Source organism: Crinia signifera, chromosome 3, assembly GCF_055691185.1.
Source record: "Crinia signifera chromosome 3, ASM5569118v1, whole genome shotgun sequence".
Lineage (NCBI taxonomy): Eukaryota > Metazoa > Chordata > Amphibia > Anura > Myobatrachidae > Crinia > Crinia signifera.
The window spans coordinates 228,086,290-228,102,353 of record NC_139219.1 but is presented as its reverse complement, the minus strand read 5'-3'; the positions used below and the strand labels follow the sequence as shown (position 1 = coordinate 228,102,353).

The following is a 16,064-nucleotide window of genomic DNA, read 5'->3' as shown; positions in this document are numbered from 1 at the left end:
GGACTGCCTGTCCCGGGCGCTGCACCCACAGCCTCCGGCGTTTCATGCTGCCTGCCCCCTTCACATAGGTGTGTGCCAGCGGTGAAGCACCACTAGCACACACCTACGGATCAGACCAACACATCGTGGGTGCTAAAAAGCACCCGCGATGTGCAGCTGATGGGTCTGATCCAACAGATTGAACCTACAGCAAATTCAATCTGTAGGGTCCGACCAGATGTGCACGGGACCGCGCTTTGGGTTGGATGGGATGTCAAACACATCCATCCATCGGGCCGAGAATCAGCCCAAATCGGATGAGTGTATGGGCATCTTAAGATTGGACCTGAAAAATGCCACACTCAACATTTATTGGAACTGCTGTTCTGTTGCACATACTCCAATCAGAGCCCTTAGGCAAATGAGGAGGGTTTACTTTCAGGGAATAAAAGTATCACAGTGAGAAACACTGCAGATTAGGACGGATTGGGTCTTGCCACATTCCCATGCTCAGCTGTACTTGTGATACTAGAAATGGCAGAAAACCATGCTCTTCTTAACCAGGGGGAAGACAATGAAATGGTGAGTTTACTTTTACTTTTATGGGGTTTTTGGTGGTGGTTTTAAATATAAATGTTTACATATAAGAGTTGCCTGTTATTGTGATAAAAAACATATCACATAGATAAGCTGATTGTGAAAGTTAAGTAATTTACTTATTTCTCACATGATCTGATCTTGCAAGCCGTTTTGAAACTTGAATTTCTAAACAATGCTGGTTTTAGGCACATTGTAATGTAACACATACACAATATAAGATGATTTACAGTAAACAAATGTCCTTTTGATTATGCACCAATATGTTTCAGGACACTTACAGTATATTTCCTGGATGTGCTTTGAATTACTGTACATGCATTTTTAAAATGAAGTGCAGCCTTACCTGTAATATATACTGTGTATGCATCTGAAGCAAATATATGGCAATCCACCATCAAAAGAAAAAACTACAACAATGTCGGAAATCTTTTAAGCAGTCCCTTCAAACTACTTGGAGTCGGAGACTTTAACACTGTACATGTTCAGAACTTGTCACATTTTTATGTCATAATCTTGTGTTCTGAATGGCTTAAAGCAGAGATAATACAGGTCGGGTATCCCGTATCCGGGCATCCCGTATCCGAATTATTCCAAAAACCGTGTTTTTTTGGAATAATTCAAAAAAAAAATTGTTCCCCCCCCCCCCCCTAACCCTCTTTTAATACTTACCAAGTCCTCCGGCGTCCATAGCAGGCCTTCAGCATCCTCTCCGGCGTCTCCAGCGGTCCCAGGAGTGCTTTGCGCGAGTGTGCGCGCCGGTGACGTCACCAGCGCGACTGGGAACTTGCGCAAAGCACTCCTGGGACCGCTGGAGACGCCGGAGACGGTGCTGGTGGCCTGCCGTGGACGCCGAAGGACTCCATGGATGCCGAGGGACCATCGGGGACCCACCAGGGGCAGGTAAGTATGGCTAAAAAAAAATGATTCCAAAAACCGGAATATTCCCTTATCCGGAATGCTCATGGTCCCGAGCATTTCGGATAAGGGATACTCAACCTGTACTGGAAAACAGTCACATTTAATGACAAAAGGCATGTTTAAGACACACACATATTAATATTAAAAGTTGGATACATTTGGAAAATATACTACAGTACTTTTAGTTATTTTTGTGCTTATGAGAAGTGTCTGTCCCTTATCAAAACCAGGAAAATTACCCATCATCGATGGATCCCATCTCCCTTAATACAATTGCTCGATTGTACGAGGGGAGAGAAAAATAATTAGAACTGAGGTACTTGTGTATTTTGGCGGCGCCCCCGATCTCCATCGCGCGATGTGTACATCGCATCGCATGCCATGCACCCGATGGCATGCAATGCGATGCGATGCGACGCGATTTTTGCCCCCTATGCGATGAAAGATTGTATAAGCACCCTAAAGGGTGCTTTTAAGCACCCTAATGGGTGCTTACAATGTTAAATGCACCCCCCGCCACCACCCCCCACTATAAACGTGAACCCGAAGCGTGGCGAGCGCAGCGAGGGGCGGCGGTACGCGTCCTCCGACCTTTTCATACCCCCACTATCCACGTCGGCGTGGATTTGAGAATAGAAAGTGTGTCGAGCGCAGCGAGCCACTGAGCCCGAAGCGTGGCGAGCGCAGCGAGCCCCGCGTGGGGACGCGGATACCTTCACAGGTATCCGCGTCCCCTCGCGGGCTTCACAGGTGTCCGCGTCCCCTCGCCACGCTTCTGGCTCGGTGGCTCGCTGCGCTTGCCACACTTTCTATTCTCAACTCCACGCCGACGTGGATAGTGGGGGTATGAAAAGGTCAGAGGATGCGTACCGCCGCCGCTCGCCACACTTCGGGTTCACGTTTATAGTGGGGGGTGGCGTGGGGGTGCATTTAACATTGTAAGCACCCATTAGGGTGCTTATACAATGTTTATTCGCATCGCATTGTATGGCATTGTATGCCATATACAATGGCATACAATTTTAAAATTGTATGCCATTGTACAATATCGCGCGATATCGCGTCGCATCGCATACCATCGCATGCCTTATGGTATGCGATGCGATGGGCGCCGCCAAAATATACAAGTACCAGAACTGACCCTAGGAGACAGAGCTGGGGAGTGCAATTTCCTGCAGCTGCTTGTTAATTGGGATAGTTGGTCCCATGGAAAATACAGAGAAAAACAAGTGTAGCAGCGCACAGCTTTGAGAACAAATAAAAAATAAATTCAGATTGGATGATCTTAAATCACATTAATTTATTAACACTTACTATAATTTAAAAGATGCATGTAGCATATAAGAACAATAAAACATACAAGGACACCCCAACGTATGCCAATTGTCACCGGAGAGTCTGTTCCTAGTATACCCCTGGGAAAGAGATGACTTTGAGTAAGGATAGTTACCACCCTTGTTAGGGTACAGAAGTCCTCCAACAGTCCTTAGTCGGTCCAAGATTGCACAAATTACCGATGGCTGTGAGGGGGTAAATATGTCCAGTCCACAAGTCCGTGGATGTAGGGACTGTTAGCAGATATTGCAATGGATGCAAGATGTGGTGTTAAATGTTCCTTTTAGGAAATGGAATGGTCCCAGAGGTTGGTTCAGACTTTTATCCGGTATGGGTGTGCAAAATGGGGATGTCCAAACAGCTTACAGACACATTTCGCCACTCCAGGTGGCTTTATCAAAGCATTCATTCAGTTTCGGAAACTGTAGTTTTCAATTCTTAAAATCTTTACTATTTTTCTTCATAGCTTTTACAAAATATTTGGTGAGGCTTAATTTATACAAAATGGAGGGAAAAGCATAATGTCAAGTTTCACTGAAGGTGCATACAGTAATTCCGAAGCAATCACGTTCTTTACTAGTGGTAGAACTGCAAGTCATTGTATGTGTAGCAGCTGCCCACAGAGATGCATACTGAATCCATCGCAACATGCTCAGCAACTGAATACTCCATCGCAACCTCCACACAAAGGAACAACAAATCTCTGAGTGCCTCCATGGCAGTGTAGAACAGCCACAAAATAGCTGTGTTTTATGTATACAATCTCAGTTGCAATCCTAGACATGCTCCAGAAACGGTCATGACACACATGTGTTTTTGCAGACAATCAGAAAAGTGCAGAATTTTTGGGCTAGGTGAAAAATTGTCACCAATTGTATATTCCCCTCAGTCCCATACAATATACAAGTGTCATATATCAAATTAATCACCACATTCTCTCTGTGTGTTCTAGTTACAGTACATGGCGTTGTGTAAAAAAAAAAAAAAGACTCCTGGCATTAGAAGTGTTGCACGGGACCTGGTGTCTCAATCCTGCAATCCTTCTTGCCAGCAAAGTGTATGGATGCTAGATGTATGCATCTCTATGTCGATGTTTACGTAATTAACCGATTATCTGTAAACTGTGTACAGTATGTGCCACTGCCGGAACGTTCACATGCAGCAATTGATTTACGATTACACTTGCACTCCGAATTCATTCGGCAGGGATTGACAAGGGATAGTAAATATGTGGGAGATAACTATAAGTGGTGTAAAAAATACAGACATTTTCGAGTTGTGTATCAGCCACCAACTTCAACTAGTTGTGCGTTATCAGTAGACTGAGCTGATTATTTTGATATGTGTCACTTGTATATGTGTGATGCGAATGAGTCTCTGAATCTGCATACAAAGTGCTACAGTACAATGCAGTGACTTTTTTTCCCTACACAAAATTCTGTTGTACTTTACAGTATATATACATACATAGTCAACCACAGATATACAAGTCGCATATAAAAATCTTAGTCATATTACGGTGAAACTAAGACTAATTTTCAGGAAAACAGATACCAGATGTTAGTAGAGTTTGCGGGACCTGGTGGCCTTTTTTTCCTCCTGGTTCATGGAAGGTTGAGCATTTTTTTTACTGGTTTTAAGATCTATTTGTTTGTATTTAAATGTGACAAGATGGAACATTTTGGCGTCTAATACTGATTCAGCATGTAATGCTAACAGAAGACGACAGTGTTTACCTATGTTGCTGAAATTTTTAACTTGTTGACTAATGTAATCAGCAATGATCATTGCAGTATTAAAAAATACTAGATACATATTGTGACCCATCCTTAAAAATTAAATGGGCTATGAATTCCTACGAGGATCCTGCCCAGAAAAAAATGCATTCTATTTTGATAGCAGGTTACTCAGGATGGTCAGGAAATTGACACTGCTGAAGTCGGTGAAGCTTTATCCAAGGATGCAGTCACTAACTTTAGCACACCTAGAAAACAGGGTCATCACATCTCCTTTATCTGTAATGCTGTCTGACGCTGCCCCCAGAAGCCAGCAGTATGTCAGTTGTTCTGAAGTGTTTGGGGCATGAGCGACATTGGAATCTGCTCATTCGCAGTGCACCTTCTGCACATGAGCACATCTACAGATGGGGCCGGGCTCATCTTTGCAGGGGATGGCGATGGCGACGCCATTCGCCATTCCCTGCTCCCGCGCCATCTGTGTGTCGGAAGGGGACGCGCGCGCACGAGGTGCGCGCGCGTCCCCTTCCGACGGTGCTGCCGTCCCCTTCCGACGGTCGCCCGGTGCCCACACCGGGCGCCCGCACCCCCCCACAGCCTCCTCGGGTCCCCCCAGCCCCCCTCGAGCGGGAGGCGGACAGTATTGCGTCCGCCTCGCCCGCCGGCCGCCCGGATACTGAGACGCACGTGCGTGGGGGACGCACGCGCGTCTCAGTCAGATGGCGCGCCGTGTTGCTGGCGGATCGCCAGCAGCATGCTGCTGGCGATTCGCCAGCAAGCATAAGGCCTGCCCTATCTGTATGTAAACCATGAATTTATGTACATCTCTCTTTATTGAAGGGAAAATGTTTTCCATTACCTACTGTGGCAAACAGGGGCAAATTTAGGGGTCAGGCCACCCCTAGGCACAACATTTTTTTGCCTAGGGGAGTCAAAAAATACTGACACTGGAATACCGACCGCTGAAATACCAACAAAGGGGGGCCGTGGATCGCCCACCCCTCCTTGCGGGCTCGCTGCGTTCGGGCCCGGTGCCTCGCTATTTTATTCTCCCTCTATGGGTGTTGTGGATACCCATAGAGGGACATCGTTCATCTCTCTTGCCGTCGGCCTCTGTTTGTTCATTTCTCAAGACCCGTGAGTGCCACTCACCTCCCCCCGTTCGTCGTGCTACCTATGTATATATATATAGCCACAGTAGAATGTCCAGCACTCCCCGCTCTCCAATGGGGAAATGCCCGGGTGCCTTCCCAAGGTGGGTGAACCACCAATACAATGTGAACATTGTATGAAATATATAAATAACAATATATATATATATATATATATACAAAACCCCCAAATTCCTAGAGTTTGCGCTAATTGTTACTATTTGTCAGTGGTCGCTCATAACCCATAGCCTACTACTGGTTAGGCTTCTTTACCACAAATACCTCCACAAAAGTGTTATATAGCGCCCTATCTTTCCCAATTTTTAAAGTTTTTTATATATACATAGACAAGATTTTCAAATATAATACATTAATTTAACATATAGGCATTAAAACAAATTCTTTACAATTTTCTTGTCAGATGATTTTTCTTATACAGTAGATGTACACATAAGCCCGACGCGTTTCGTCTCCACACGATACTTCATCAGGGGTGCCTTCATATATCTCTGTCAATCCTTTGAACCAGTATTGATATTCTACTGTGTACTTTTGTTTAGCACATCAATTTTCCATTGATTGTAATTTCACTGCAACATACGATTGTCCCAAAAATCTTTATCATTGGGTGTTCTTTCTCACCTTCATTAGTAGCATCATAAAGTATCAGTTTAAATTCTGGAATAAAATGTGGCTAATAATATTCACCATATACAGTATGGATGGATTCAAAGAGTGGGATGGGATCATTAATTCCTCCAATATGTGTATATTTGGCTTGTCCTCAAAGATTAAACACAATGCACGGTACTTGTTTCCTAGCATGGCGCCCACAATTTTAATCTTATTACATTGTTTTAATCGCATCGATCGCATCGCATGCGACCAGATTGCATGTGATGCGATCGATGCGATCAAAACGATGATTTAATTATACATACACCCTCAATGAGTGATTAGTATGTTATATGCACCCCCATTGTTAAAGCCACCGCCACTATTAACGACAACCCAAAGCCACTATTAACGACAACCCAAACCGCTGCGCTCACCACACTATATAAAATCAACTCCACGCCGATGTGGATAGTGGGGGTATGAAAAGGTCGGAGGACGCGTACCGCTGCCCCTCGTGGGCTCGCTGTGCTTGCCACGCTTCGGGTTGGCGTTGATAGTGGGGGTGGCGTTAACAATGGGGGTGCATTGAACATAGTAATTACCCCTCAGGGTGCCTGTACAATTAGACATTGCATCGCACACCATTGTAATGGCATGCGATGCGATGTGATATTAAAATTGTACAGTGCGGCTCTTAGGACCCGAAAATTGGGTCCCATCGCATATCACTAATTAAGGCATACGATGGTATGCGATGGGTGCCGTGCTAGGAAACAAGTACCCAATGCACAATTCAATTCTCCAATGTCAGGTAAAATAAACACTGGTTAACTAAGTAAAAGTGTACTCATCAGTGCACATTGGGCAGGGCTGGATTTGTGCCTAGGCCCGTGAGGCACCGGCCTCAGGGCGGTACCAATTAAGGGCGGCAGGCAGGCTTACATTCTGTTAAATGGCACAGCGGATGGGCAGCGGTGAGTGACGAGCGCCGCCGCCGCAGACATGAATTATCATATGTCGGCGGCAGGGGGAGGGGGGGACACAAAAATTCGCACCTGACATTGGGCACTGAGGAATACACTTCTACTTAGCTAACCAGTGTTTATTTTTATAGAAGGTCTACTGAGTACCGTCTCAGTTGAAATGTTAGCCCCAATGAGTTCAGCAAACATCACCATGTCTGTTTTCCTATATACCTCTTTCACATTCACACACGGGTTTAACGGGGTATTCTAATAAGTGGACTGATCCTTTAGAAAAATCAGTTTGAAGCTGAATCTTTGCTGGAATAACTATGCTGAAATAAATGCATATCCTATAAGGAATCCATAACTGAACTGGGCAGAAGCTACAGTTTATGGGACAGGGACCGTAAACATTAATTGTTATATAATGGTTAATAATGTTTATCCAAAGGATTACATTTTAGTAGCTGAGTTCTATATGAATATATGGCTTGAATTACAATTAAATGCATGAGTTCTATTGTATGGATTAAAATGTGATAACCTCATTCTGTTGTGTTTGTGAAATTCCCCATGTTCTGACTGCCTTAGATAACGGCAGAGTGGTTGGTTCTGGAAGTGGATAAACTCATTGTAGCACATGAAGTTAGTTGATAGGACACCGTACAATTATGGAAACGTCTTTCATTGATATTTTTCAATTTTCAGAAAATAATAGTATTGCGGGTGTAAAGGGGCATACACCGGTTGCCCAGGTGTAAAGGGGCATACACCGGTTGCCCAGGTGTAAAGGGGCATACACCGGTTGCCCAGGTGTAAAGGGGCATACACAGGTTGCCCAGGTGTAAAGGGGCATACACCGGTTGCCCAGGTGTAAAGGGGCATACACAGGTTGCCCAGGTGTAAAGGGGCATACACAGGTTGCCCAGGTGTAAAGGGGCATACACAGGTTGCCCAGGTGTAAAGGGGCATACACAGGTTGCGATTTTAGCCTATTTTATAAGTGAACTGTCTAGATCATTTAGAGATTAACCACAAATCGCTCTGTGTGTACACCCCATAGCAGTGGCGATGCACGGTCCTGAGCGTCGCTATCGCTGACTCAAACCGTATGTGCATACAGTCAAAATCTAGTTAGATCTCTTAGCTCAAATTGAGTTCAAATTGTTACATGTGCACAGAAACTGCAATAGCGATCTACTATTTAAAATGACTTTTGCTTTACGTATGTATCCCCCCTTATCTTGTCTATGTAAATGTAGCAGCCTCTGAAATCTGTCATTTTTGTTTAGCTATATTTCTGTTCCCGTATTGCAGGAGCTGTTTGGATTTAGGACAGAGAGGCGACGCAACGTTCTATGCATTCTTGGTTACATTTTCTCTCTGGGGTTTCTTAGACTCCTTTTCTATTGGAAGCCAGAGATGGATGTTTGGTGTCACTGCGTTGCGTGCAGTTTGGCAGAAGCTAATGTTGTCTTGCTCAGAACCACAGTGAGTATCTTTATTGTTTACACAGCTGTCTATTGTGTTGCTTAGCACAGTACTTGGTATGTTCTTCCCCTCAGCCTTTGGGTATGTTTTATTTTAATAGCACATTGACATACTGTATTTTAGATCTGACAAGGAAGCACAATAGTGTAAGTTCTTGTTTACGGAACAGCTCCCTTTGTAATATTATTTAATTCCCATTGTAAATACCGTATGTCTTAAGTTTCTAACCATGCTTTATGTAACATTCAGCATATTTTTTTGTTGTTAGTGCTCTTCTTAGTTATTTATCAAAAATAGAATTGAGTAGGTTAATTGGATGTGTTAGTAGATACAAAATGTATTTTGCAAGTTTGTGAGCGGGGCCCTCTTACCTCTATTGGGGAAATTCACTAAGATTACGTTATTATTATTATTATATATATTATTATTATTTTTAATACAAATGAATATGACAGCAATCAGTCATATTGGTACTTGTTTCCTAGCACGGCGCCCATCGCATACCATAAGGCATACAATGGTATGCGATGCGATGTTACGTGATAGCAGCCAATGTTATACAATTTTAAATTGTGTGCCATTGCATGCCATATACAATGGTATATGATTTCAAATTGTATACGCACCCTAATGGGTGTTTTCAATGTTAAATGTGTTAAATAAGATAATTAATTGTATAAGCACCGTAATGGGTGCTTACAATGTTAAAAGCACCCCCACAATCAACTCCAACCCGAAGCATGGCGAGCCCGCGAGGGGCGGCAGTACGCGTCCTCTGACCTTTTCATACCCCCACTATACACGTCGGCGTGGAGTTAATTTTATATAGTGCCCGAGTCCGAAGCCCTTGGGCCTGATGCTGGTTTTTAAAAATAAGGGGAACCCTACTCGGTTTGTTCCCTGTTTTTTTTTAAAACAGGACCGGCTCTTTACAATTATTTATTTATTTTCAGTATACAGACACTAAATACAAATTCGTATTGGAAAAAATATGCCATCGGAAAATACAAAGCAGTCAAATACGACTGCTTTGTAAATTTCCTTCCGGAATACAAATTTGTAAATGAAATACGATGGCGATGCCAGTTGTATTCTTTCATATTAAGAATACCAATACAAATTTTCATATATTTTCAAATTTCCCCCAGAGTTTGATGTCTAGTCTTGCATTCCGGGCTCTTGCACGGTGGGTGTCTTCTCCTTTGGGATGCCTGTGATAGCTTTTATCAAGGACATGGGGAAGGGGAGATCACAGCCTCTCCGTGTGGTCTTGACTGTTTCGGTTTTTGCTATATGCCAGGACTATGCAGGCAGGCTTTATTCTCACCCTCCTCCTCTCCCTGCCCCCCCCTCCCCCCCAGACAGGACACCCCTGGAAAGGCAGCCCTGGACACTACCAGCTTCGGAATGACAAAAATTGATAAATGTAGCCTGTCCGGTCCGGCGTTCTGGGATCATGTCCGGGTCTGGTTTTTACTCATATCCTGGCCACCAAGCATAGAGTATCACTGTAGTGACCTGGGTGGTGGCAGCGGGGACATCATATGGGGCAGCAGCCTGTGCACCACATGTCACTTACAGTACTACATCCTTGTCACTTCATTGTCACCCAAAACCTTCCTGTCCTCCACTATCTTTCTGTCACCCTCAGCCTCTCCCTGTTACCCCTACCTCTCTCTGTCACCCGATGACTCCATATATCACCCACTAACACCCTATCATCTTCTGCCCCTGCTTCTCTCTATCACCCATTTCATTTCCCCATAACTCTTTTCCAGTCACACATTGCCTCTCCCCCTCAACCACTGCCTCTTTTTCTCCCACTAACTCTCCTCATCTTCTCTTTCTCATGTCACCCACTACTTTCCCCTGCTGTCACCGAATTCCCTCCCCTTTCACCAATTCCCTAGCATCACCCACTGCTTCTCACTGTCACCCACTGCCTCTTTATCTCCCAAAACCTCTCCCTATCACCTACTGCCTCTGATGTCCTCTGCATCACCCACTCCTGTCACTCTTTGCCTCTTCAAGGCATTGATCTCTTCCCATAATACTGGTATGGCATTCCCTTGTTTTTCCTAGGAACAAATGCAATTACCCCCCATTCCTGTCATATGGTTACTGTCCAGGCTGCTGAGATAGAGGGTTTTCCAGGCAACTGGATGCCCCCTCTCTGTTTTTCCTGTGACAATAGCCCTTTTAAACCCATAAGCAAATACTTTTTAAAAGCAACTTTTCCATAAATTGAAAAAACCCTATTATTTTCATTTAAGCATTTTTAATAATGTATTTATCTCATTGTAAAGGTAAACTATAAGGACATATTGTATGTGGATAAAGCTATGTACACACAATTTGTTTTGCTTTAGATTTGAGGTTAGATTAGATTTTCTATTAGATATGGCATTAGATCTTCCAATTAAATTTGGCATTAGATCTGTACTTTTGCATTCAATATCAAATTCGATTTATATTCATGGTACATTGTACACATTCGATTTACTGGATCGAATTTGATATTTCCTTGGCTGCACAGTAGATTTTTCTGTTCAATTTTGAGAAAATGGGAGCGCGCACGGAATCGAATGCAGATCGAAAGTGTCCTAAAACCATTCGATGTGGATTCGATTTTGCCTCTATAAGCAAAATCGAATCGAAAATAGCCAAAAATCGAAGCATTTGTACACAGCTTTATTCTAAGTCGATGTATTTCCCACTGAAACACTGAACATACTGTAATATGTTGAAATAACCCTAAACTTCAATCTATACACAGGGTGAAAGTAAGGAGTACATAAAAAAAACGGTGATTGAGATCTATATTAATGTAACCAATGATAAACCGGTTCATCCGATTGTCCATGATGAAAATTCAATTATAAGCAAATCCATTATGAAGCCAGATGGCAAGGTAATTATTTTGCCCAGGTTGATGAAGTACACCACTGCAGGGGATATATTTTCAGCAGCATGTTTTTGTAAGCCACTACTACTTAGGTGGGTGGTGCTGGACATTTATACATCCAATGAAAATCACGGCGTGCTTTGCACTATATGTTAGCGCTGCTTTAAATTTACTGATCCAACCCACTGAGAATATATATACTGTATATCCCACAAAGTTTTATAAGCTTTGATTTGAAATAACATATTTACGCGATTTGCATGTGAATTTTGATTAGCAGTTTCTTATGGGCTTGTTCCATTTTGTATGTTAAATAATGAATGTTAAATATTGTAAATAAAAATAATGTTTTTCACACCAGTCATTTATAGGAGGAAAAGTAATAGGGTTAGTTGTTGTGCACATGTGTACTCACATCATCTTGCAACTAGTATGAGCTTGTTCTGAAACTTGCCATATATAATAGCCTGTGAGTTGTAGGGTAAAGCCCGTACACACTAGATGAGATAGTAAAAGATATCGCTCATAAGGGTCATTTTACTATCTTGTTTAGAGTGTATGCACAATATCGTTAAAGACGTGTACTCCTGTGCATTGTTAATGACCCCCTCTCTTGTCCTGAATAAACAGACGTAGAAGGTCCTTGTTAAAGACGGCCATGCTGCACGGACTTAGAGAACCACAAGACCCAGCATGCGGAGAACCTTTAATGACCCAGCATGCGGGTCATTAAAGGGCCCGGTGGGTCTTGTAGTTCCACAACATGACGGGAACAGTATAACTTTATTACATAATACATGCTTTCACACACAGTACATTACCTATAGATTCCCATGAAGGCCTGTCCTCTTCTCCATGTAGAATCCAAACGAGTACCTGTTGAGGGAAATTATACACACCACACGCCTCCCGGATCATTGGATGTCCTCTCCACCTGGCAGTACCCCTGTGAGAGAAGCCCGAATGATTGTTTACATTCGCGGCTCCTCCCACATGCTAGGGGTTAGTCCCACCCACCAGCCCATAAGGAGCAGCCCTGAATTTCTAAAACCACTACCGATTCTTTAAGCCCAGGGCTGGTTATGCTCAGGAGGGGAGACCCCATGCCTTTTCTTTTTTTTTTTTACACAAATCACACATGACTAAAATTCACAAATTTTTATGACTAAAAATCACACCACATCATACCATATCACATTGAATAGTCGATTTTTGGGAAAAAAATCGCGATTTGAAAAAATACGATAAGATGTGATTTCAGAACCTTACTAAAAATCGCATCCTAGTAAATGTCACCCCTTATATCTATACTTGTGCTGTAATAGCCATTGATTTCTTGTTTTTTCTCATTTATGTTTTTTGCTGGGCACTGCAGAACCCTTGTGGAACCATATAAATAAACAATAATAATAATAATAATAATAATAATAATAATAATCCTCTAGTAATGATCCCTTTCTTTAAACCCTATGCAAATGTCAGCAATATAACAACCATCATCAACAACACATTTGAAAAAAATCCACAAGAGGGGCGAAACAGATGGAACCCCTCTTGTCTGTGCCCAGCACTCGCCAGAATGTCCCCTCTGGCAAGCGCTGGCAGAGAGGGACTCCATTAAACTTGGACACGCATGCATCTCACGTGCACGTGCGTCCCAGTCTCTCGGAAGCTGGGCAGCGGGTCCCTGCCTGTCTCCGCTTCAGGGAGATGGGCGGGGTTAAGGGGGTCGGGGTGGCGGTGGGGACTGGCTGTGGCGGCGGAGGGAGGTGGCAGACGGCGGCGGGGAGCTCCGTCGACATGGGGCGCACAAGCATCTCTTGTACGTGTGCCCTCTGGCGGGGGCTGGCAATCGTTTCGCCAGTCCCTGCAAAGATGGAGCATGCTCCATCTGTAATTTATAGGGTTTTTTATTTAAATATATTGTGCTATAGTGTCTCATTGTTACAATAAACAGATTAATGATAAAAAATGTATACATTTTAGGTGCGCTATATACAAGTACAAAAAATACGCTACATATGGGTCCCTCCTGAGTCAAAGTTTACAAAAATTGGGTGAGTTAAATTGACTTCAAAAGTGACACAAAGATTATACATCAAATGTTGATTGTAATTGTGATGTTTTGCACAGGGCTCTAGAGGATGACCTCTCCTGCTCAGACATACATTCAAAATATGGTTTTGGTCTATCCAAAGAAGAACAAGACATCAGGTATGAAACATTCTACATACTGCTTCTATTGTGTCACGATTAACGTAATGCCTGCAATAGGCGTGGAGTGGGTTAAACATCCAGGTGCTGCCGGCATATGATGACGGGGACTCGGCCTCCTCATAGGACGTCGAGGATGACAATGCTGATGATGACACGTGGGCTGCTCAGGTGAGGGGTCTTCCTGAATGGAGTTTAGATCTGTGTCAGGTTTTTGGCCTGCTAGCTCTCATACTAGCTCTTCCTCATCCTCCTTGTCAGCTGTGCTGACAATAGCACTGCTACGGCACCCGGGCAGGTGACGTCAGGTCTGCCCAGCCGAGGCGTGTGACTTCCGCCCGGCCGGGGGACAGTATTACTGATCGGGCCGTGTCCCCCGGAGGTTGCCAGGCAACCAGGGGACGATGGGCGGCTTGCGCTCGGTCAGCTGTTAATAATTTAGTATAACTGGGAGCCTGGTCTGGCAGCAGCGGCTGATTGGCCAGTGCATCCCTCTTAAGGGAGCTGGCCCAGCTCAGCCCCTTTTTCACTCTGTAGTCCCGGTACCTGCTGTGTTTTCAGCTGTGCACCAGTCCTGTGCCACTACCGTTAGCCATTTTTCAGCCGTTCTCCTGCTGCCATATTGCTGCAATTGTTCCCTGGTCTGGATCCTCCTTGGTCAGCGATTTTCCCATCTGGTTCTGCCAAATCACTCCAGGCATGCACTGTACCATCTTGTGCTGCCGGTCCGGTCCGGTCACGAAAGTGCTCCAGTGGAGCCTGGTTCTTTACCCTTCGTTTCTGCGGGCAAGCTGCCCTTCATCCTTGGTTATTTAAGTTACTTTCTGTCTCTGCCTCTCCTGGGTTCGGAGAGGCTCACGTTAGTAGGTTCACGCCAGTTTGGGGAACCGATACTGTACCATTTTGTGTAGGTGTGTTTTGTGTTTGGTGGCACCCCATTACTGTTTGCTCCGATGCCTGTGACTTGGTCACACTCCCTGTACTTGGCCAGGTGCCGTTTGTTAGGGTGTTTAGTCCAGATACTGTAGGCCCTTGTAGTTAGTTCCTCCTTTTGGTCCAGTCCCTGACGGTTGACGTGGGTTTGTCCCAACGTAAAACCTGGTTGCATCGGGGTTGGAGCGGGCTTAACTCGCTCCTTTGAACTCGGCGACTAAAGGAGAAGGCTAGCACCCTGCAGCCTGTGGTCACCAGCCCGGGACGGTCAACATAGATAGTGTAGGGCTTCGCCGTGGCCATTCTAAACAACGGTCCCGGCTGAGGACTCAGCCCACCACCTTTATTGCTTACACCCACGCACGTTACATTATCACCGGCCAAACATATTATATAAATCTCATTTATATAACATACCTGTTTTGTCCGTGGGTGTTGGTGGTTGTGCAGTCCTCGTTATGAATTCTACCTCCCCTCCATTAGACGCCCAGGTTACGGGTTTAAGGCAAATGGTGCAGGAATCCCTCCGGGTAACTAATCAGGAGAGAGTGTCTCGTTCTCCGCCGGTAACAACACCTAAACCTAAAATGAATATACCCGACCGGTTTTCAGGTAATAGAAAGGAGTTTTTTAACTTTAGAGAAAGTTGCAAGTTGTACTTTTGGCTCTGACCAAAGTCTTCTGGGTCAGAGGCCCAAAGGGTGAGTTTGGTTATCTCTTGGTTGCAGGGGGACCCACACACGTGGGCTTTTGGCTTGCCCTCTGATAGTCCTGTGTTGGCCTCCTGTGGATAATTTCTTTAAGTCCCTGGGTTTGCTTTATGATGACGCTGATAGAGAGGCATCTGCAGAGTCTCACTTACGGGCATTAAAACAGGGAAAAGATCCTGCGGAAGTGTATTGCACTGAGTTCTGCCGGTGGGCGAATGACTGTGGGTGGAACGATCCAGCTCTACATAGCCAGTTCCAGTGTGGATTGTCGGATACTATTAAAGATAGTTTGATCCAATATCTGGTGCCTGGTTCGCTAGATAGACTCATGGAGTTGTCTATCAAAATAGACCGCTGGCTCCGTGAACGCAGAGCCGAGAGAGCTTCACTCTCTTGTCCCATCCCATTAGTCATGGATTCCTCGGAGGATGCCGAAGAACCCATGCAATTGGGGTCCATTCGGATTACAACCGGGGAGAGAGCTCGTAGGATTGGGGCTGGTCTTTGCC

At 44.4% G+C, this 16,064-nt stretch overlaps 1 protein-coding gene across 1 annotated transcript in view; it reads left to right on the top strand.

The window, feature by feature from the left end:
- The first annotated feature begins 448 nt into the window (after positions 1-448).
- LOC146064270 (putative cation-transporting ATPase 13A4) overlaps positions 449-16,064 on the top strand; it is a 143,069-nt gene continuing 127,453 nt past the window's right edge. Inside the window, exons 1-5 of the mRNA XM_083177554.1 lie at positions 449-561; positions 8,620-8,793; positions 11,570-11,704; positions 13,685-13,755; positions 13,832-13,912. Of these exons, the coding sequence (XP_083033680.1) occupies positions 514-561; positions 8,620-8,793; positions 11,570-11,704; positions 13,685-13,755; positions 13,832-13,912 (509 nt within the window). The 5' untranslated portion in view covers positions 449-513. The remainder of the gene's footprint in view (positions 562-8,619; positions 8,794-11,569; positions 11,705-13,684; positions 13,756-13,831; positions 13,913-16,064) is intronic.